Source organism: Lynx canadensis, chromosome X (assembly GCF_007474595.2).
Source record: "Lynx canadensis isolate LIC74 chromosome X, mLynCan4.pri.v2, whole genome shotgun sequence".
Lineage (NCBI taxonomy): Eukaryota > Metazoa > Chordata > Mammalia > Carnivora > Felidae > Lynx > Lynx canadensis.
Genome location: NC_044321.2, coordinates 15,514,970 through 15,537,358, shown reverse-complemented (window position 1 = coordinate 15,537,358; position 22,389 = coordinate 15,514,970). Strand labels below are relative to the sequence as shown.

The 22,389-nt window shown below is 45.8% G+C and overlaps 1 protein-coding gene across 4 annotated transcripts in view; it reads left to right on the top strand.

The window, feature by feature from the left end:
- SH3KBP1 (SH3 domain containing kinase binding protein 1) overlaps positions 1 to 22,389 on the top strand; it is a 334,711-nt gene that overhangs the window by 74,582 nt on the left and 237,740 nt on the right. Inside the window, exon 1 of one of the 4 annotated variants that reach the window (XM_030304715.1) lies at positions 12,046 to 12,119. The exons of the other annotated variants lie outside the window; for them this stretch is intronic. Coding sequence (XP_030160575.1) covers positions 12,057 to 12,119 — 63 coding nt within the window. The 5' untranslated portion in view covers positions 12,046 to 12,056. Of the gene's footprint in view, positions 1 to 12,045; positions 12,120 to 22,389 lie in introns of those variants that run through there. 4 annotated transcript variants of the gene reach the window in all.

Genomic DNA, 22,389 nt, shown 5'->3' with positions numbered 1-22,389 from the left:
AACTATAGAGAACAAACTGATGGTGACCAGAGGGGAGGTGGGTGGGGGGATGGGTGAAATAGGTGATGGGGATTAAGGAGTCCACTTGTGATGAGCACTGGGTGATGTATGGAAGTGATGAATCACTGTGTTGTACACATGAGACTAATGTAGCCCTGTGTCAACTGGAATTAAAATAAAAGCTTAAAAGAATATGAAATGAAATAAATGGTAGTCATTTGACATCAAAACGGTAATTTTTGGAATTAAAGTTTTCATAGGTGATCAGGTCCTATGATAGCCAGCTAAACTTTTTAGATTTTCAACTCATCCATTCAACTTTTGCTTGATGACATTTTTGAAATGTTGTTTTCACTTAAGGTATCATTAGAGTTCTTTGTTAGGGTGAAGGTAGAAAAACATATGCAAAAACATCTGTAGCATGGTGATATCGAAAGGCTGCCCTTCCTCCCTCCCCATGATGTATACACTGTGCACTGCAAGAAAACCTGCTGTGCCCTTGCCTTTCTACCAAGGAATTTCATTCTTTCTGCTGTGACCTGTGAACCTGGTCAGGTCACTTGCACTCGGCACAACTTTACTGAGGTGTGTGGAGTGCAGGGTGGCGGCTGCAGACCCAGGATCTGCTTTCCGGGACTCGGGACTTGGTCGGGCTTTGGCCGGGAGCAGTAGTGCCCCACGATCCTAGAAGAGTGAGTCTCGGTTTATTAGCTCCGAGACCCTGGGAAGTCGTTTAATCCCTCTAGGTATCTATTTGTTTTCTCGTATGAAGCATGGGAATAGCAACAACAGCAGTGTACCTCTTTGCTAGCATACTTGCGAGGATGAGTGAGATCACGAGTATAGGGCAGATCAGAGTCGTGTTTGATGCATATTCATCGGTCAACAAATGCTAACTATGAACGTTAAGTATTGAGCTACTCTGAGAGACTGGAAAAGTACAGAGGTATGGTGTTTGTCGGTTGGGTGCTGGGGGCAGGGGGAGCTGAGATGGAGGTAGGAGTGTAGGAGGTTTATTTGTGGAGGGGAGATAACACCCTTGGGAGATGAAGGGGTGGGGAGAGGGGCAGGGGGAGCCTCAGGCTGCGGTCCCAGCCAGCCTGACAAGGAGCTTGTGAGCACACACTGCCGGGCGGAGGTCTGCCCAGTGTGGGCCGGCCTCACCCCCCCTCCCCCGTTCCTGGCAGTGCCTGGAGAGGGCTGTCCAGGAGGAGTGCCACCCAGGAGGGAACACAAGCTAGGGCAGAGCCTGAAGCCACCGGTTCTGTCCTGAAGGGACAGGTGGGCAGCACACCTCCAAGGCTGCCCAGGAGACATTTTGTTTCCCTTTAGTTTCTTAGCTCACAAGGGGATTTGAAATTCTGTATTCCCTCCCGCTCCCCCCGCCCTGCCTGCCCCCAGCTCAGGGGCAAATCTCACCATCTGTCTGCCACCGAGGAGGATTAGACAAGAGATCTTGAGGGGAGTTCAGGGAGAGTGAAGGTAAAAATGTGAATGTCTCCAGTGTGTGGTAATAACAGGCATGAACACAAAAGCCACACACACATACACGTTTAGCTATTTGTGGAATGAGGTGCTTGAGGTCAGCCCATTTTAGCTCTTTGCTGCCTGTTTTTCTTGTCACGAGGGAAAGAGCATTTCATTTGTTGTCATACTTCCTCTGGGACCACCAGGTCTTTTTCAAGAAAACCAACGAAGTCCATACCCTGTGTCTGGGAGTCTGGGTGGAAAACAGTGGGCTTGCCTCATTTGTAAGCGGAGGGGCTGTCCACGGCTGTCCACGGCTGTCCACGGCCTGCCCTGGCTTTCTTGAGGCTGGTGGTCCCAGCTGGAGACCTCGAAGGAAGGGCCACGGGAACTGGGCTCTCCTCGAAGGCCTGGGGCAGCCATGGCGGGGGGGGGGGGGTGTGTGCGCTCGGGCCCTGCTCACTTCCGGGGCCGTGTGGGGACCCCCCGGCTGCGCTGTCCTCTCACACGGAACCTTTCTCTTCTGAGGAAGCAGCACAGCTCCTCAGCAGGGATGTCATTTTCCTGGCTGTAAAACGAGGCCATGGTCGAGATGGGAGATATAGCTCGTAGCAGTAGAGCAGGCCCAGCTGAAAACCAAAAAGGGACTGTTTTTGCACATTGTGGGAGAAAAAGTAGATTAAAATTGCCTTTGAAATATTTACTATAGATGCATATTTTAGTGATGATTATAATAAACCACAATTGGCATTGACTTAAGTGTTAAAACGCGAATATCTTCTTAGGAAGGCTGTGTATGTTTCGACAGTATCTCGTCTGCAATGTGACGGCAGATACCCAAGCCTTCGGTCACACGGGGCTTGCTTTCTGACCACATACGGCTCACGGCAAAGAAACGACATCCAAATCAATAGGTTGGCAGATTATGGGCAAAAGGTACATGATAACTGTTTAAACCCACAGTGTTATCGAGTTAAAACTGCTAAGACTGTAGTCACACCGTAATACTGGGGCCTTCAGGGCCGCAGACGGAAAAGGAATCAGGTTTACTGCTGTCATTCTGTAACTGCTGTGTAACAGCTTGCCTTATATTCATAGTTCAGTCTTTAACTGTTTCTCTCAGCTGCAAAATCATGAGTGTGTGCACAACCTTTTTCTCTTCAAATCTTGAAACCGCAATAATTGCCAACCTATTAAAAAATACATCTGCATTATGAACGTAGTTTCAGCTGTTCTGTGTTAAATGAGTAATTATGACTTTGGGCTCTGGTGGCACATGATACGAACTTGGGTCCACATTTGAATATGGAGCATGTCAGGTTTGTGTGGTTTCACGTATTGAGAAATCGCTTCTTTGTGCTTATTGATATATATTTTTCTCACGGACCGCTCTGTTATTTGGTTCAAAATATCACATGACAGATGATGTCTCGGTACATATAATCCATGTAATTATAGTGAGAGCTTCTCCTGTCATTGGTGGTTAAAAAATCCACACACCTTACTTCTTTTTTAGCCTCTGATATTTTTTATTCAATTTTGCTCTTCCTTTTATTTAAAAACTTGAGTTTGAATGGTTTCCATTAACAGATATTTTAAGATGACAGTCAGGTCTAAGGTGCTGCCAACTTGAAGCTGAACGCAGTCCCCGGCCCTCCAGCTGGATATGAAATCTAATTTCAGGCCCGGTGCAGTGCAGGGAGGTAGCTGATTTGTAAACAGCCCTTGAAACAACATAGCAGCAGTTGACAAGTGGCGGTTCTGAGGCGGGGGAAGTGTGCTATTTAGCTGTCTGACTGGTCACCCCGATTGCACTTCCACCTGGGGTTGCGTCTCCCAGAGCCACATGTGATAATTAAAGCTACAGGTTCATCATTGGTGGGGCCATCCCATTTCATTCCCGTTACAAACTTAGGCTTGTCTTCATTTGTTGTAACGAAAGCCAAATGCAGATCCATCCCCTTTACTAAAAACTGTATTCTTTCTTCCTTTTAATTGAAATGTACATGTGAATATTAGAGCATACAGATAATCCAAAGTCACTCTCTTTGCTAATGAAACTCACTGTAGGGCCAGTGTTGGCCTGGGGCATGCATCTGCCATTCTCAGACCACGTACTCACACAAGTTCCTCTCAGCCCTGTAACCCATCGCTGTGTCTGTGGTGATGGCAGATACCAGTAAGTTATCCAGGTCTGCCCATTTTTTTTTCCCCAGAGGGGTTAGAATGGTCTTAAGTACAGAGAAGGAACATGTTAAATATTCATCTGGTTTAATTGAATTTAATGTACTATCCTTAAGATTAATCTGAAGTTTTGGAGTCATTAATGGTTCATTTGTTTTGTAGCATGGAATTTATTTGCCATTATTTAAGATAGTGAATTATTTAAGTAAAAAGGTGTTGCCGAATGACCTGTGGTCTGCCGGTGCGTGCATCAATGACCTCACGCTTCCATGAATGTTAATAATAATGGTTGGATATCAGTTTAAAGGACAGTGAATCGATTAACGTGTAATATTGTCATATACTTGGATTTATAAACCCGCACAAACAAATTGTTCTCTTTGAGGACATTAATTCTTCTACTTGAGTTTCTTCTTTCACTGCTTCAACACTGAAAATCCGTGGTGTACTGGGGTGATTTATTATTTTTTTTTCCAGAACAGTTTTGGAAGTGTTGCCACAAACACTGTTGGTTGTTTTTTTTTTTTTTTAATTCAGGTGGTCTCTGTAAATTATTGAACAAGCATCAAGTGCTGTGTACGCATCTCAGTCTATTTATATTATAGAACCATTTTCCACCATGGCCACCCACATGTTGATTTTGTATTTTGAAATTTCTAGTAAAATATAGAAGAGCATGAAAATATAAACATCTCCCTACCCACCACCTATTTTATCAAATGTTCCCGTTTTGTCATACTTCTGATGCTTTGAAAAAAATCAATAAATGGACTTCTAGTTTCAGCTCAGAGATGTAGAGAGCTGCAGAGATGTGTCTCCCATGCTTACGAGGAAAAATCTGGACAGATTGGAAATTGACAAGAGAACTGAGTCTGCAGAGCAAATAGCCATTTAAAAATCTGGAGAGAAGAAGCACTTTCCGAGACCTGAGGCCTGAGCATTTACTTCCCAGAGGCAGAAGCCACCAGACACTACGGAAGTAGGTAGAAAGATCAAGCTAAAAATTTGACAAACTGCTGGAGGTTGAGTGCAGACTAGCTTGAGAGTGTGAAGCTCCTGGGGGCAGCAGAGGAGTGGGAAGGTGGCCTATTGTTTTGCAGGCTTTTCCTCCAGGAATCCCACCTTGCTCTCGCAGGGAAGACTGGGGACAAACTGAAGAAAACTCAGGGAGCGGGTTGCAGGTGCTGGCTTGGGACCACTGAGAGACCCACTCAGACTTTTCTCCTTTAAGGAACGAAAGGCTTAGTCTGCAGGGGAAGGGTGGGGTGTGAAAGCACCAGTGAAATACCATTGCAGCTGGGGGAAAGGAATTCCATCCAGGCCAGCCCCCCACCTCACCTCAAAAAAGTCTTAATCTTCAGGGAGAAGGGCCACAAGGCTGTAGACTGAGAACGCTGGGAGATGCCCACTGCAGCTGGGGGAAGGGAGAGGGGGAGCTCTATTCTTGGAGGAGAGGCAGAAGCGCTTGTGAAGGCTAACACCAGACACAGGTCTGCAGTGCTCTCCAAAGATGGGGGCTTAGAATATTCGCAACCCCTCCACCCCACCCCCACAGCACACTAACAAGCCTCCGGGAATAACAACAGTGGATTGTAGCAGGGAGAACTGCAGGAGACAGGCTCTTTCTGGGCAGCAGCACAAAGGGAAGCCCCAGAGCCAAGAGGGGGGACAAAAAAGATCACTAGAGGAATTTGAAGTTTCTCATGTCTGTAGGAACCACCGACCTCAACATGGCCCAACTTCTGGCTAGCTTAACATAAATCCCCACACTGAGGTCTCATTTGCCTCAGTGTCCACTGCCCTATACAAAATGTCTGGCTTTCGGTCCCAAATCACAAGACATGCCAAAAGGCAAGAAAAAGCATTCTGAAGAGACAAAACAGTCATCAGAACCTAACACAGATACGACACAGCTGCTGAACTATCAAACTATATACCCATACATTACCTGCCTCAGTCCACTGAGTGTCCTTTATGTGCCATGGGCCATTTTAGGAATGGACTTAACAAGGTCTGTACTCTTAGAGAGTGTACATTCTAACAGAGGAGAGAGAGCATAACTGCAGACAAGCAAAAAAAAAAATAATTACGGAGAGTGAAATATGCAACAAGAAATATAGGAGGGGAAAAGGATAGAGTGACTGACTGGTGGATTCACCTAGAGTCATCAGAAAAGGCCTCTTGGGGGAGGTGAAATTGCAGCTCACGCCTGAATGATTAGAAAGCTCCTGCCATTACTAGGTGCCATTTAAGTAGAGAACAGCAAGTGCAAAGGCCCTGAGGCATGGACAAGCTTGGAGCCCCTCAGTATATTAGCGCTCTGGAAGGTAACAGTGTTATGGGAATGTTGCTGGTGAGAGCAACCCCTGCAGCTGTGTCACTGTCAGGGCTAACCTAGGGAGGAATTAGTGGGTGGGTTCTCTCCTGTTCACATTCTTCTTCTCTTTAAACACATACAGAAATTACTCTTCTTTCTCCTCATTTTGGGGGCAAGGAGAGTCTATAATAACCTTTCTTGTAACCACTTCAGGACCTGGCACAGAGTGAAAAGGAACATGAATTTGCTGTTGTGAGTCAAGGCCTCGTTATTTATCCAGTAAAAGTGTATTATTTACTCCTCTTCGTAGTTGTAGAGAATGTGCATTAACTCCACTAATTCTTACCCCCATCCCCCACCCCAGGGAGTGATTATTCCTATGTCACAGATGGAAAAACTGAGGCCCAGAGATGAAGACTGCAGATCTGTTAAAGGTCAACCTTGGCGTTGGAACGCCAGTAGCCTGTGTGTGATGGACCGGAAAGATGTGTAAGACCTTGAAAGGATGGGTATTCTTCAAAAATAGAGACAGTGATGAAGGTAGACTGGATACAGTTGCTTCATTCTTATGCTAAGTCAGTTGATGTTAAAGCATTGGCTGGCGAAACTGCGTAGGGAAATGGATTCAATAAATACGTGGCGAACCATCTATATCATTTGGTCATTTGTTATGAGCGCTTCAAAACAGATGAAAATGGGCAAATAGTTAAACCTCCCAATTCCCTCTGCTGTCTACTACATATGTAACTATATAATAATAATAATAATAATAATAATAATAATACCATGAAGGCAATATTGTCTGGCACTCGTCTACTGAGAACATTCTGGAAATCAACATTTGTGATCTCAGTAACCGTTACATAACTGGTATCAGTCTACTGTTATGTACAAAGACGGCAACTCTCACCTGCTCAAATGCTTTTTGTTTTTTTCTATAATAATGCTTATTGTTTGAGAATAAATAAGTCATAATAAAACTAAACCTTAACAAGTACATGATTGGAGAGAGAGAACTTCGCGCTGGATGAAGAAGGTGACGATATCATTTGGTTTCTGGTTTTTGCCATTAGAGGAAAGGAAAGAACTTTCCCACGAGCACCTCTCTTGACACATGAAAAGGTTGCTGGTGTTCAGTAATGAAACAGTCGTTAAAGGAAATGTAATCAGGGTGGAGTTTTCTCTGACCAGTTGTAATAACTGAGCACCCACTGTGTGCATAGTTCTATTATCTGTACCATTCATGTGGTATGACATGCTGGATGAGAAAAACAGCAAACTTTTGTACAGCACTTCCCATGGACCAGAGACGTTAAGTAACTGTTAGCCCAGAGGAGCACAGCTAATCAGTGCCAGACCTGGATTTGAGCCTATGGGGCCATTTAACTCCAGAGTTCAAGTGCTCTTTCACTCCTGATTATACTAGGGTACAGGATATCTGGGTGGCCTTGGCTACGTTAAAACAGCAACAACAAAGCAAACTGTGATTAGCCTGAGGGGTACCCATATCTATCAGGTTCTGAGAACTTGCTGGGAATCTTCGCTGAGCTGGGTGTTAGGCTCTGTGAGATTTTTTTTTTTTTTGATATGCAGCCACAGAGATTTTTTTTTTTTAACATGCAGCCACGTTCAATTGGAACCACCACTTCCTGTGAATGCCTTATGATGTTACTTGAAGAAGGGAAATAAGCATATAAATTTTTAAAAAGTTTCTTGAAGTATATTGATTTTTAAGACTGGATGCAATTAGTAGTTCTCATTAGTTCCAAGAATTATTTATCCTGGAATGCTTTGGTTCCATGTAAAGCACTTTAATATCGGAGACTGCAGGTTCTGCTGCTTTGACAGTCCGCGAGTCGAATGTGGCCGGTAGCTTTAAGCATGCGCAGTAATGCAAGTGTCGATGCTGCCAGCACAAATGGAAAAATGCATTGCTTTAATTGAAAAAACAGGCCATGTCTAGTCTTTGACTCTCTTTACATTTAATCTGACTACTCATAGTTTCTGGGAGGGTGGGGAGGGAGCGAGCGGGATTTGGCCCTGTTGTTCATCAGGAAGATACTGAAAAATTTTGCAATGTGAATTCTGACGCTGACCTCCCACTGCTTCTTCTTCCTCTTGTGAAGGTGAAACAAAACACAACCCAGGAGATTCTGAAGCCCAGGCTCCTCAAACTTTAACATTGCCCAGGAGTCCCAGGCTGAGGGCGGGGTGTATGTGGGCAGATCTTGTTAAAATGCAGATTCGGATTCAGGGGGTCTGGGCTGGGGGCTGGCGGGTGTAGGGAGACTGAGATTGTGGTCTAACAAGCTGCCGGGGGACGGTACTTTTAGTAGCAAGGATGTAGCCAGCCCTTTTCGCCTCAGCCCTCCGTGTCAAGGCTGTGCTGCTCATCGGAATCACCTGAGGGAGTTTGGACAACATAGATTCCCAGCCCACCCCAAATGGAATGAATGGGAGTCCCCAGGGCTGATGTTACGAAGATATGGCGGGGGGGGGGGGTGGTGGTTAGCTAATGAAGTGGTTTGATAATAAATCTGTCAGCTTTGTCTTTTTTTGGCCGGGGTGAGGGGAAGGGTAATGACAGCTTTGAAAACTTTACTGTAGGAATCAGATTGACAAACTCTGTGACATCCTAAGAGCTTCCTGTTTGACCTAAACTACAGGAGAAATCTTGACAGCCATTCCCCTTGGAAGGGAATTGCCCAGTTCTTTATGATTGTGTCCAGACTGGCTGAAATCAGAGAGTGCGGAGAAGAGAGAGGGCTTAATGGTTAGTTTGCTGACCTGCTCAGCATTAGATAATGTCTGTGGAGGTTCCCAGAGTGCATCCAGGGGAGCTAGGGCCCAAATATGGAAAAGAGGAGCCATGATTATGAGGTAGGAGTTGAAATTACCATCGCGATGATTTAAAGTGTTATTTCAGCACTTTCCTCTGCTCCTGGGTTTGGGGTTTCATTGCTCGTGGTGTTCGGAGAGCCGGGCCGGACAGGCTAGGGAGAGGGCTGGGTGATGTCTTTGTTGTAATGAAGCACCGATTCCACAGTGGGGTTCTGTGGGTCACCCCTTTCCGGTATGACTTTTTCTTTTTTTTTGATAACTGAAACACTCCAGCAACTGAATTAAAAAAAAAAAATTTTTTTAACATTCATTTTTGAGAGTGAGAGAAAGAGAGCATGAGCGGAGGAGGGGCAGAGAGAGAGGGAGACACAGAATCTGAAGCAGGCTCCAGGCTCCGAGCTGTCAGCACAGGGCCCGACGCGGGGTTTGAACTCACGGACTGCGAGATCATGACCTGAGCTGAAGTCGGACGCTTAACCGACTGAGCCACCCAGGCGCCCCCAGCAACTGGATTTTTAACATTTCTTAAATCTTAGTAATCTTTTCCCCTGAGATCATGTAGGAAGATAAGACACAGGTGGAGATGATCATCCAGTGTTCCTCAGTCTATTGTGTCCCTTTTTAAAAGTCCCTTTCTTCAAAACCAAGTGTTTCCCATTCTTGTTGCATTTGTAATATTCTTTACGCCAGCTCCTTACCTTGTCTAAGGGTTAAAAAAATAATAAGGGAAACGCCATGATGAGAAAAAAAAAAGTTGAGCGTGGGAGAACTAGAGACAGATTCCAAGGGACCTGGCTCTCACCCACACCTGGCTTCCTACGGTGACTTCAGGCCTGGGAAGGGACACAGGCACCCACACCGTGTAAATGGAACCCTGAAAGAAACCCCATAGTGCTGACCACACTGAGCGCTTTGCTTTTGTCTGCTCAAACCCTCTCTGTTGCAAAAGGCAAGGCTCTAGGGCATAGCCTGGTGGGCGAGACAGACCCAGAAGCACTTTTCTAACCCTCCCTGGTGTGCACTTAGTATGCCAAAGGAGCCCAAAGGGAGGGGAAGCTTAGAGGCTGGGGCAGGGGAGGAAGGGATAGATCAGGTGAAGAGGATGGTGAGAGTGACCGAGGATGTATGAACTGAGGCCTGCAGGGGAAGCGGTTTGATAAATATCTGGAAGAAAGCCTTGCCAGTGAGTAAAATGGGAAGTAGAGGCGGGGGTTGGGGTGGAGTGAAGTTGGGACGTGAGAGGCACTGTGCACCTCTGTAAGGAATTTGGACCCCAGAGGTGATCAGGAAGCATCAAAGGAGCCATTTTAAGCAGAGGCATGTTGCCGTCAGATGTGGATGGAGGCAGAGTTTAACAGGTGACTTCTGAACGAGCATCTGCTCCCATGTAGCTTATTTCAAAAATAGCTTCATTGAGATCTAACTTGCATACTGTACAGTTCATCCACTTGTGCCTCGTTCAGTGGCTTTCAGCATATTTAGGGTTGTGTAATTATCACCATGATCTAATTTTTGAACATGTCCTTCCCGCCCCAAAGAGACCTTGTGCCCCTGTGCTGTTACTCCCCACTTCCAAGCCCAGCCCTCGGCAGTTAACAACTCTTCTTTGTAATTTCTCCTTTTTCTTTAGCGTTGAAGGGAATGTCTTCTGTGAGTGTATTATTAACTTCAAGGGGTCTCTTTGCCAGATTACAGACTCTTGCTCTTGGCTTCCTAGGTATTGCTCAGCCTGTTCCTATCAGCAGTGATGTATGTTATCTCACATAATTTTCAGGCTCCAGGTTGGATGGACCCCAAGGGTAGTGTGTTCACCTACTCAGGGGGACATCGGAGACCTGTGTTCTTCCTGTCGCTCCTCCATGGGTCGTGCTGCCAGAAGCTTCACCCAAGGGCTGGTTTCTTCGTGGTTGTCAGGCAGACGTAGGATGGCATCCACTGGCTGTGGGGCCCTCTGCTTCCTTGTTCAGGGCGGGCATGTAGGAGGAGTCCTTTCCTGCAGTCTGATTGGGTGAACTTAGCTCCTGTTGCCCACCCGGAACCAATGATTGGCTTAGAGTTAATTAGTCTGCCCTCTGGAGCCGGGAGTGGGCTTGATGGGGGATGGGTAGGTACCTGTGGCCAATGTTGGCTCTGCAGGGGGAGGAGGAAGGGAGCCGCCTCAGCTGGTTAGTACCGTGTTTGAAGCTGCCCCTAGCTTGATGTCTGTGAAAAGCGTCCTCAATTCAGATCTCACCACTTCGGGAGGTCGTGCAGATTTGGTCAGGCGGTGCACTGGAGTTGACCTTTGGACAGTGTCATAGTGTGGGCGATAGTGGAAATGGTGGTAACATTAACTTATGTGGGAAATAAATGATTTAAGCCTCATTAGAAAAACCTGTTTGCTTTAGGATAGAAATGTTTGAATACATGACTAGTAGTGAATAGTAGGGAAATCATTCTTATCTGGTTATTAGGTTAGCCCCTTGGAATCTCTCCTTGGGGGAAAAAATGAAATCCTGTCCTGAATGTGTCAGTATTTGAGTTACTCTGTGAACTTGAAATTAACAAAAATTGACTTTGTTTCAAGTATAATTCACGCTTCACTAAGCCCAGTAGACATTCTGCCAGTTACTTGCACTTTATTAAATTTTGCTTTAGATGTAATAAAAAAAATTCAAGGTAGGCCTCTGCTTTGCAAGTAACTTATTTGATTATGAGCTGTATTTTCAAGTCTGTTTTGGAGTGAGGTTTGCCCTCATGTAAGTAATGAGCGTTTGCTGGTGCAGCTCTTTAATGGTGAGAACGGATGTTGAAGAAAGCAAACACCATATGCCCTTTGTTTCCCGTGCATGTCCCCTCCTGGAGGCTGGGTGGAGTGTTTCAGCTGTCTCGAATAATCTCCATTTTGCTGTTACTGCAGACTTTGCGGCTCTCCCACTCTCTTCTCTCCGATGTTACAACTTCTTCCTCTTCCTCCTCCTCAGTCATAAAGGTTCCACACTCTGAAGCGCCAGAGATTGGGTTAATTTTGAAAAATGAGTTTCCCTTGATTTGTGACAGAAATTAGTGCAGAGAATTAAAAAAAAAACAAAAACAAACCACCACCCAGCGTGAATGTGTAATGGGAGGGGCAGGCGGGTTGGGTACGGGACAGGATGCTTAGAATAATTCTGCTGCCAAGTGAATCAGAGAGACTCGCAGTTCTCGGCGAGCACGGAGCATACTCCTGCCCAGAGTTCAGACGCAGTCAGCCCGAAATCACCACTTGATGCTCCACAGAATGGAGCTTTCTGCAGCCAAAGCCCCGGGTGCTGCAGACGCGTCTGAGACTGTAAGTAGGACGTACATCTGGTTTGATTGCTATTATGCCTGCATCTTTTGGAGCCTGGTGCCCCGCTACTTCTTAGGCCGGGAGGGAGGCATGATGGGGAATTTGGTCCCAGCTCAGTCCTTCCAGAGAGATGGTGAGCAACACTGTTTTCCCGCTCAGATCTGGGTCACAGTTTTCTTGTTGGTGGCAGAAGGGAATGTCTTTCTTGGGGCGCTCCTGTGACAGAAGTGGCTTTTGGCTGATCCCCTTTAGTAGTGTCATCTACAAAGATTTTGGACAGCCCTGTCCTCTGGTGTGAGGGCTCTTCCCTTCTCCCGACTGTGATCGAAGAGTTTTGTCCAGGGGACACCCCAGCCAGCCAAGCCTCCCCGCGCCCCTGCCCCGCAGACATCCCTTTCATCAGGTAAGTTTCCCTATCAAGGGCGGGGAGCAGGTAATGTTTCTGAGGCAGCTGGCAGGTTTGCAAGCCTGGGATAAAGCCAGGTGTGGAATGCAGCTTCCCTGCGGTGGGAAGGAGAGAAGAGTGAGATCGAAGGCCGGACGGAAAGTCAGCTTGAGATCTGTTCAGAGCACAGTTTGTTGCTAGATGCCAGTTGAGGTGGCAGGCAAAGCTCAGATCCTCCCTCTGCTAACTGGAGCTTTGGGCTGCCAGCAGATACTCTTCCCATCTGCAAAGCGCTATCACCGCACTTCACGGCGTCGCGGGGTGGTTGGAAGTAATGGACGTGAAAGTAGCCAGTGCTTGGCGGGCACTTGCTAAGTGGTGTGTTTTTGCCCTTCGTACCCCTTCTCCTTCCTTAGTGGGATATTGTACCATCCGTGCGAGCAGTGTGCTGGGCTGTGGGGCGTGCCACCCGTGTTGCTCTCCTGGCTTCTTTCGGGGGCAGCCTTCGTGGCCTCCCACATTCTCTTGCTTGGTGTCATAAATTTGATCTTGGCGTCAGCCTTGCTCAAGACCAGTGCCCTAGAGGTTGCCCTTTTAGCCTGGTCCAGGGGACCCCTAGAACAAGGAGGTCTCGGGGAGAAGGTGTGAGTGGGTCATGCTGTGTCTCAGAGATCCATTTGAGTTCAGGATCATGGGGATGGGGGACCCAAGTCAGGAGGCCGTGTGATGAATCCTGGGGGGACAGTGATAATTCAGAAGAGCCATTTCCCGTTCAGCTTTGAGTTTCCAAGTTATGAATACCTATATTCAGCTGGTACAAGGGAGAAGAAACAGAAAACTCAAATCTCGAAGAAAGCTGCTTAGCAGTTCGTCTGATTTCTGATTCAGGAGTAGGCGTAGGACACTGTCATGGTGACACTCCATCTGGTTATTTCAGTGAACCTGTTCATGGATTTAGGCAAGCTGCGAGCACATCAGTCCGTTCCCAATTGCCTTCCACCCTTATGTGCGTGTGTTGGGGACTTTTCTTTTTGTTTTTTGTTTAAAGTTTCTTTATTTCTGAGAAAGAGAGAGAGCATGAGCGGGGGAGGAGCAGACAGAGGGAGACACAGAATCCAAAGCAGGCTCCAGGCTCCGAGCTGTCGGCACAGAGCCCGACATGGGGCTCGAACTCATAAACTGCAAGATCATGACCTCAGCCGAAGTCGGACACTTAACCGACTGAGCCACCCAGGTGCCCCTGTTTGGGGGACTTTCTAGAGCCTGTCTGGTTAAATTAGCTTTACCATGTGCTTTATATTTGCTAACTGTGAGTTAATTGCTAATAAGAGTGTTTTCTTGTCAGTCACAAGTTCTCCCACCCCTTTCTGTACTTGAATTCCTTGTATTTCGTCTCCTATTTAGGCTAAAATTGTTCGCCTCTAGCTGGCGAGCCTCCTCAACAACTGTCCACGAGCTCTAAGGCAGGGCTAACTTTTATCAGTGTTTTTGGAGACATTGTATCATCTGTACACTTTGTTTCATGGGCGAAGATAAAAGAGTACTTCTTATCTTAACCAGCATCAAAATCCTGTATCACAGTGTTCCAGCCTTCAGTAGCTCTCTGTGGGTCTTCATTGAAATCCACTTTCTTCCCCATGCCCGGCTGTGCCTTGTGTAGCCTGGCACACGCCTCCCTCTCCAGCTTCATTGCCATCACCCTCACACTTGGCCACTACCTTCCACCACACCAGTGCCCTGGCTGCCCCAGCCCCTGCCGGGGCCTCTCCTGCCGCTGGGCCCAGGCTTGCTCATCTTTAAGATGTTACTTGGAGAAGGCCCTGTGCCATCTTACCTTTTGAAAATTTTTTTAATGTTTATTTATTTTTGAGAGACAGAGACAGGAGTGGGAGAGGGCAGGGAGAGAGAGGGAGACACAGAATCCAAAGCAGGCTCCAGGCTCTGAGCTGTCAGCACAGAGCCTGACGTGGGGCTCGACTCACAGACTGTGAGATCCTGACCTGAGGTGAAGCCGGACGCTTAACCGACTGAGCCATCTAGCCAACCCCATCTTATCTTTTAAAAAAAATGTTTATTTATTTATTTTGAGAGAGAGAGAGACAGACAGAGTGGGGGAGGGGCAAAGAGAGAGGGAGAGACAGAATCCCAAGCAGGCTCTGTGCTGTCAGCACGGAGCCCATCGTGGGGCTCAATCTCATGAACCCTGAGATCATGACCTGAGCCAAAATCAACAGTCGGACACTTAACCAACTGAGCCACCCAGGCACCCCCCCCCAACCCTGGGCCATCTTATCTTAAGGGACTTCCTCCATCTTAAGTTTCCTTTCTCCCTTCCTGACACATCACCATATCTATTTCTTGCAGAGCACTTGTATCACAGGCTATAAATCCCTGGTTGATTTACAAGTCATTGATTTACTTGGCACTTGATGTGTCCCCCACTGGAATGTTGGCCCCCATGCTGGCAGAGGCCTTGTCTTTGTTATTCCACTGTATCCCGAAGCCCCTAATTCAGTTCTCAACACAATTATGTGCTCATGTTCAACAACTGTTTCTTAAATGAATAGAGGTTTTAGATGATTAATATCGTGAGTGACTGCTGAGTAGTTTGTGCCCGCAAGCTGATAAAGATGGTCCCATCTTATCTGTGCCGGACCCCCCCCCCCCCCGCCCCCGCCCCCTGCCCCTCTGCCTCCATCACTGCTCTGGCACTTTGGGAGCACTCCAGACCTCGAGGCCCCATTTCCCTCTCCTGGCAAGCTGGTGGCTGCTATCTGGAGTCACCCTCTGTTTTAAGCATCATTTTTGTTCTCAAAATGAAAACCACCTGTCTTCAAAGTGATTTGCTTAAAACAAATACTTATTTCTTTACGGAGGGCTTCCTCCCCTTCTGCCTTTCCCCACCTCCTGCCAAGAATAATGGGAAAACCCTCCTATCTTGGAAAGTGGTTTTCCCTCTGGTCAGAATCCAAAGCTGGATGGTTTATCACCCAGTGTGCCGACCAATAGCTTCTCCCTGCCCTGTTGCTCTCAAATGTTCACACTTTTGTTCTCCCGAGGGGCTCAAAGGGGTCATGTCATGGAGGCTCAACCTTTGTCCCGCCCCCTTTGCACATTTCCTTTAAACATCCTACAGGTAAAGAGCCCAGGCCAGGGCACCACAGAAATGGTTGCAGGGGGTGGGGGCAGTGTCTAATTAGTGTCCTGTGGTTGGCTGTTTGCCAGCCTATTGACACCTTATACCAAGTCCAGGGAGAAGATGACATTGTCTGCATTTTAGAGATGGTGCAGTGAGGCTCACAGAGGTTAGGTAGGTTGTAAGGAACTAGGATCAGAACCTAGATCTCTCTGGCTTCCAAATCCGTGTATTATTTGTCGGTGTACCCAGTGTTTCTTGGAGGCTTTCTTTTTCCTTCTCTTTCTTTCTTTTTTTTTTTTTTTTTTACCATGTTCTTCAGTGAAAACATCTGCCATCTTAGTGTACATATGTGTCCATACTTGTAATGGCAATAAGTTAACTGAAATAGTAGTTGCCTTCACTGTGTATGATGCTTTTGTATATTCTCCATTCCACTTTAAAAATGCTCGTCAGCACATGAAAAGATTCTGTTCCTTTTCAAAGCCAAAAAATATTCCATTGTATGTACATGCCACAGTTTCTTTATCCATTCATCCATCAGTGGCCATTTAGGTTGGTTCCACCTCTTGGTTGCCAGCGGCTGGGCGACGGGGAATGGGGAGTTGCTGATCAACGGGTAGAATGCGTCAGTCGCGCAGAATGAATATGTTCAACAGATCTACTGTACAACGTTGGGCCTAGAGTTAGTGGTACTTTATTGTGCACTTAAAAAAAATTTTAGGAGGCTATACCTCAAGTGTTGTTAACACAATAAAGTGCTAGTTCGGACCTTCTAAATTGATCGTGTGGCCCACTAATTGGTGGCAACCCATGGTTTGAAGATAGCTTGCGCTAGTGTTGGTGATATGTACATGCTTACTTTAGGCAGAGGTTTACATGATGTAAGCTACTTTTAAAAACGTTTATCCTAGTGTAGCCTACACATATAAAATGCACATGAGACACCAGTTTGTTGAATTTTCACAAACTGAACCCATCTGGGTAAAAAGCACCAGATCAAAACACACGCCATTGGGGCACCGGGGTAGCTGGTTAAACATTTGACTTTTGATTTCTGCTCAGGTCCCGATCTCATGACTAATTCAGGCCCCACATTGGGCTCTGTGCTGGCACTGCAGAGCCTGCTTGGGGTTCTCTCTTTCCCTCTCTCTCTCCGCCCCTCCCCCACTCACTCTTTCTCTCTCAAAAACAAACAAACAAACAAACAAAACCCACCGCCATTGATATAAGCTTCTTTGAATCAAGGCAGGCATGTGGGATGTGCCCTCAGTTCTGAATTATGCACATACGGCTTACTTGATAGAATCTCTCTTTTTAGAGTCCCATGTTTTGTGCTTCCCATGACAGGGCCTAACTGGTATTTTAGGTCTAACAACTACTGAAGGAGTGGAACCAGGCTTCTGTAGGGACCGTCCGAAATGGACACAGAAGGAGGCTAAGGATGTGCCTGGTAAAATGTGAACAAGGAGGAGGAGTAAGGGGCAGGGCCCCACAGTGGCTATGGAAACCCTCGGGTGTGGGGATTTACTGTGGTAGTAATCGAGACCAATTTTACTGAAATGGGGTGGGGGGGTAGGGAACTTGTGATTAGAGTCCCAAGCCCCTAGAAGTCAATGCACTTTTGTGTAAAATAAGGAACATTCACCTCTCACCGTGAGTATTGACTTTTAGAGGAAATTCTTAGCATACTGAATCAAACTTTTTCTTGGCAAAAGACATAAATGTATCTCAATACAAAAGCAAGCTAGATTAACTTTGCTTTCATAATCTAAGGGTTCTGTAAGGTTGTCTTGGTGGACAAACTCTACACAATTCTTTGTAATGGCATGTGCTAAAAATGAAAGGGAGTGGATACTGTAATGTGCTTCTAAACATTACGTGCTGTTACAAAGTTTTATTAATCTGTGAGACGCATTGGTAGCTTTTAGGCAAACTGCAATTGCTTCCTTGAATCAGGGACTCTGGGATAATAATAAATCCTTTTGTCTTTGTTGATTAGATAAGCTCTTATTTATTGTTCATTTTTGTGTGGGAGACTTTGAACTCTCACACATTTGGTGTGTGTTTCCTGGCATTCTGGACCTATAGTGTTCACCGTGGGCTTGTGTCTCATTCTGCATTTGTTGTGACTGTGTGTATGGAAGAAAAGTCCTGGGACTGTAACAAACACACTGTGGAACAGGAGGGGGCATCCTGCTGGGGACAGGGAGTGGGTGTGTCTGACTCCTTTCTTGGTGCCCAGCGTCAGGCCATGGCACTAAGCACTTGGTTAATGAATAGAAGGGCAGAAGAAGAATTCGTAGGTAGGACGTAATGGTGTGTACTGTATGCTTTGTTCCTTTCATCCTAGTTAGTCATCAAAACAAAGCTGTGAGGTGGGTACTGTTAATATCCTTCAGGGTGACCTCATGTCCCTGTTGGCCACGGGACAGTTCTGGTGTATGCCTCCTGTCCTAGCATTGACGGTGGTAGCCCCCTCTTTCACTCTGAAGTGTCCTGGTTCCAATGATAAATTAGTTCACTCTGAGAAGACACAAATAGACATTTTTCCAAAGAAGACATACAGATGGTCAGCAGACCCGTGAAAAGATGCTCAACATCACTGATGATCAGGGAAATACAAGTCAAAACTACAATATCACCACACACCTGTCAGAACGGCTAAAACCAACAACACAAGAAACAACAGATGCTGGCGAGGATGTGGAGAAAGCGGAACCCTCTTGCACTGTTGGTGAGAATGCAAACTGGTGCAGCCGCTCTGGAAAACAGTATGGCGGTTCCTCAAAAAGTTAAAAATAGAATCACCCTATCATTCAGCAATCACACTACTGGGTATTTACCCAAAGAATACAAAACTACTAATGCAAAGGGATACATGCCACCTCTATATTTATAGCAGCATTATCTACAATAGCCACATTATGGAAACAGCTCAAATGTCCATCGACTGATGAATGGATAAAGATGTGTGTGTGTGTGTGTGTGTGCGTGCGCGCGCGCACACACACACACACACACACACACACACACTGGACTATTACTCAGCCATAAAGAATGAAATCTTGCCATTTGCAATGACATGGATGGATCTGGAGAGTATAATGCTAAGCGAAATAGTCAGAGAAAGACAAATACCATATGATTTCATTCCTCTGTGGAATTTAAGAAACAAAACAAATGATCATGGGGGGAAAAGAGAGGCAAAGCAAGAAACAGACTCTTAACTACAGAGAACAAACTGATGGTGACCAGAGGGGAGGTGGGTGAGGGGATGGGTGAAATAGGTGTTGGGGATTAAGGAGGGCACCTGTGATGGCACCAGGTGATGCATGGAATTGTTGAATCACTTATTGTACACTTGAAACTAATATTACACTGTATGGTAACTAACTGGAATTTAAATAAAAACTTAAAAATAGTTTCCTCTGAAATGTTGGGGTTTGGATAGACAGGTGAGGAAACAGAGGGCACAGAGAAGCCACATCACTTCCTGATGTCACCCACCTATTAAGAGGTGGTGCTGGGATTCTTTCTTAAGAGTCTGACTTTAGATTTTGTCATTTGTTCGCTAAGTTCTGCTGCCTCACAACTTAGGCCAAGGAACATGTAGTGTAAAAAAAGCAGTCTCTGTTTTTCGGTGTCACTGTTTATTAAACATCACTGCTGTGACGTGTGACTCAGGGTAGTCAGAGTGTGCTAGTGAAGACCCATGGAAACCCTGAATGTGCTTTCACTGGGAAAGCTGGACACTTGGTATCCTGGAGTGACAACACCATTCACATGTGCCTGGTGCTTCACAGTGTACAGAACCCTTTCTCCTCCATTATTATGTTGAAACAGCATGTATACCCTGTGAGGTGGAAGGTGGCATTTCCATCTTACGAAGGAGGATGCGTGATCATCAGAGTGACATGGTCACCTGCTTGAGGTTTGATAGCCAGAAAGGGAGCCGATCCAGGATTCACTTCCTATTCTGCCTCTGTCATCAGTGCATTTTCCACTGTAGCAATGAAGCCTCTCAGCCAGGCATGTTTGTACAGCTATTTGAGGGTGGGAAGCCTTTCAGAGACTCATTACCCGAACGCAGGGTTTCTCCACCTTAGCATTGTTGACATTTTGGGCCCTCTAAGGCTGCTGTGGGGGACTGTGCACTGGAGGGTGTTGAAAAGCATCCCTGGCCTCTATCCAGGCCAGGAGCGCTACCCTCACATCCTCGCCCAGTTGTGAGAACAAAAATGTCTCAGGCGGTGTCAGATGTCCCCAGGGACACAGTTGCCCTTGGTTAGGAACCACTGGCCTAAGTACAATAGCAGCATTTGAAAGAGGGAAAAAGACAACCATGAAAATGTCAGGCCTTTTTCCCTCTCTTTGGTTTCTAAAGCGTCAGAAAAACTATTAAAATACCCACAAATGGGCAGGAAAGAGAACAAGCAGCACATTTCCCATTGGATTTGGTTCCGTGGAAGGATGTTAGGTCTCCCAAGGAAGGATACGATAGCCAGCATTTTTTAAAGTTAGAAATCATACAATTAAAAATGTTTTTTACGAAAAAAGTTAGAACAGAGATCAGCTGAAATGTGTGCCTATGAAATCTCCAGGGACCCTGCTGCCCAGAGATAATCACGGTTCATGTTCTGCTTTACCTGCTTCTAGCCTTTTGCAACATGCATATATATATTTTCCAAATAGGGCCATGCCACAAATGCTGTTTTAATCAGCTTTTTTTTTAGCTTCAGTGTGCCCTGCAGTACCTTTCCATATCTCTGATGTAGAGCTACAACATTTTTGATGGCTGCATAGTATTTCATCGTACGGCCACAGTGTAATTTATTCACTCATTCTCCTATTGTGTACATTTGTTTCCAGTTGTGTTTTTGCTATTACATGCAAAACTGTCATGAGGGTTTATGTGTGTGTACCCATGCCCTTTATAGCCTTTTTCCTCCCTTTACAGAAATAAGGAAATTTTGTTATCCATTGAACGAAATCCCTAATCTATAGTGTGCTGGATTATATTTTGATTATATTATATACCGTTGCCCCTGAAAATTATGGAAAATACATTCACGAAAATTCTATTTATACACTAGGCGTGCAGAATGGGGTGTGGAAAGTTCTTTGGTTTTCTGATCAAATGATGACTAATAAGAAGCCATTTAGGTTTCGTGCCCTGTTCATGAAAACCACTCTTAACTGTAGAGGACTACTTCCTGAGTAGGAATTACAGCCCAGTAAAGATCTCTGAATCTTCCTTTAAGAGTTTGTTCATTGCTGAGAGAAACCTAGGGCTGTGTTCTTGTAGATTTTCATTGCTCGTGGATTTTTCTTATATGCATTTAAAATGATAAAATGATAAACTCGTGGTAAAACATTCAAATGGTACAGAAAACCTTAAATAAAGTTCCCTACTTTACTCTGCCTTTGCTTTTTTTATTCTCTAGAAATTTTCTATGCATACACAAACATTAAAAATGTGCAATTCCCCCCCCCCCCCAAACCCCACAAACTAGACAACAATATGCAAGGTCTGATCCAACGAGCTTTTTTCAGTTAACGCATCTTTCTGTGCCTACCCCTTAGTCTGTTTAATCAGTGCCCTGTTTGGGGTTGTTTCAAGCTTTCCTTTTTTTCCTGCGGCAAAGCAGTCTATTTTGCATGGGTCTATCTTTAGGATAAATGCCTAGCAGTGGAGTGCTTGGGTTAAGAGCCTGTGCCCTTAGAATTTTCACAGATATTGCTGAATTGCCCTTCTACTGACAGTAGCTGGACTTGTTGCCATCAGGCATTTTTTTTTTCCTGCCTGGCATAAACTACGGATTGATAAATCAGGAACACAAAGGTTGACCTCATCTGTGGAAGGGCCATCAAGGTTATGAGGCCACAGCCTTGCGGGGGCTCAGGGGATATGTATTTCCAGGTTTTCTCCTGGGGTGGGTCAGAAACTGGCTTTTGCTTTTTTTCAACCAGGGAGTAAAAAAAGCTGAGAGATAATACCCAGGTAGGCAACTTTCTGGAAACATTTGATGATGTGTCTCAGAACCTCTGAGGTGGATAGAAACGAAGAGGTTTGCAATAGTTACTTCTCACTGGGGCTCTGAAATAAAAGAATGCCGGAGCTGGCAGTGTGCCAAATGCACCATGCAGCTATGTAACCTAGTGAACGTAAATGGAATGTGCTCTAATCATTTCGTGATCATTTTCCACCCCTCATATCTCTTCCATGAAGTCTTTTCTGATGTTTTCCATTCCCCCATCTTCATCTACTCCATCCTGATTATTTTTTTTTTTTTGCGCTGTCCTTTTTGAACAAAATGATAATTATGGTCAGTATTGCATTTTGAACCTTTTATTGTTGTCTTCTCTTATTTTTGCCCAGCTCTGTCTCCTTGATGAAATTGGAACCAACACTTGGTTTCTAGTCCTCGTCACCCTAGTCTTCAACACCCTAGTGGGGTGTTGGCACATATGGATTTTCATTGGCTGCTCGCTTTAGACATTTCCTTATTTTAGGGGGTCCCTGTGCTTGGTAAAGGAGGCCTGTCCCTGGACAACCCTCACTGCTGGTCCGCAGAAGGGTGCTCATTTTAAGGTCTCTGTCACCTCACTTGTCGACAAGTGTTGCCGCCCTGCTCAGGGAAGGGCCCAGCAAGGTGCCATCTTTTATTGATTTGGTATTTGAAGCAGTGGAGGATGGCAGATGTTTGAAGGTCGTTCCATGAACCCCAGTGGGCACAACAGCTGCC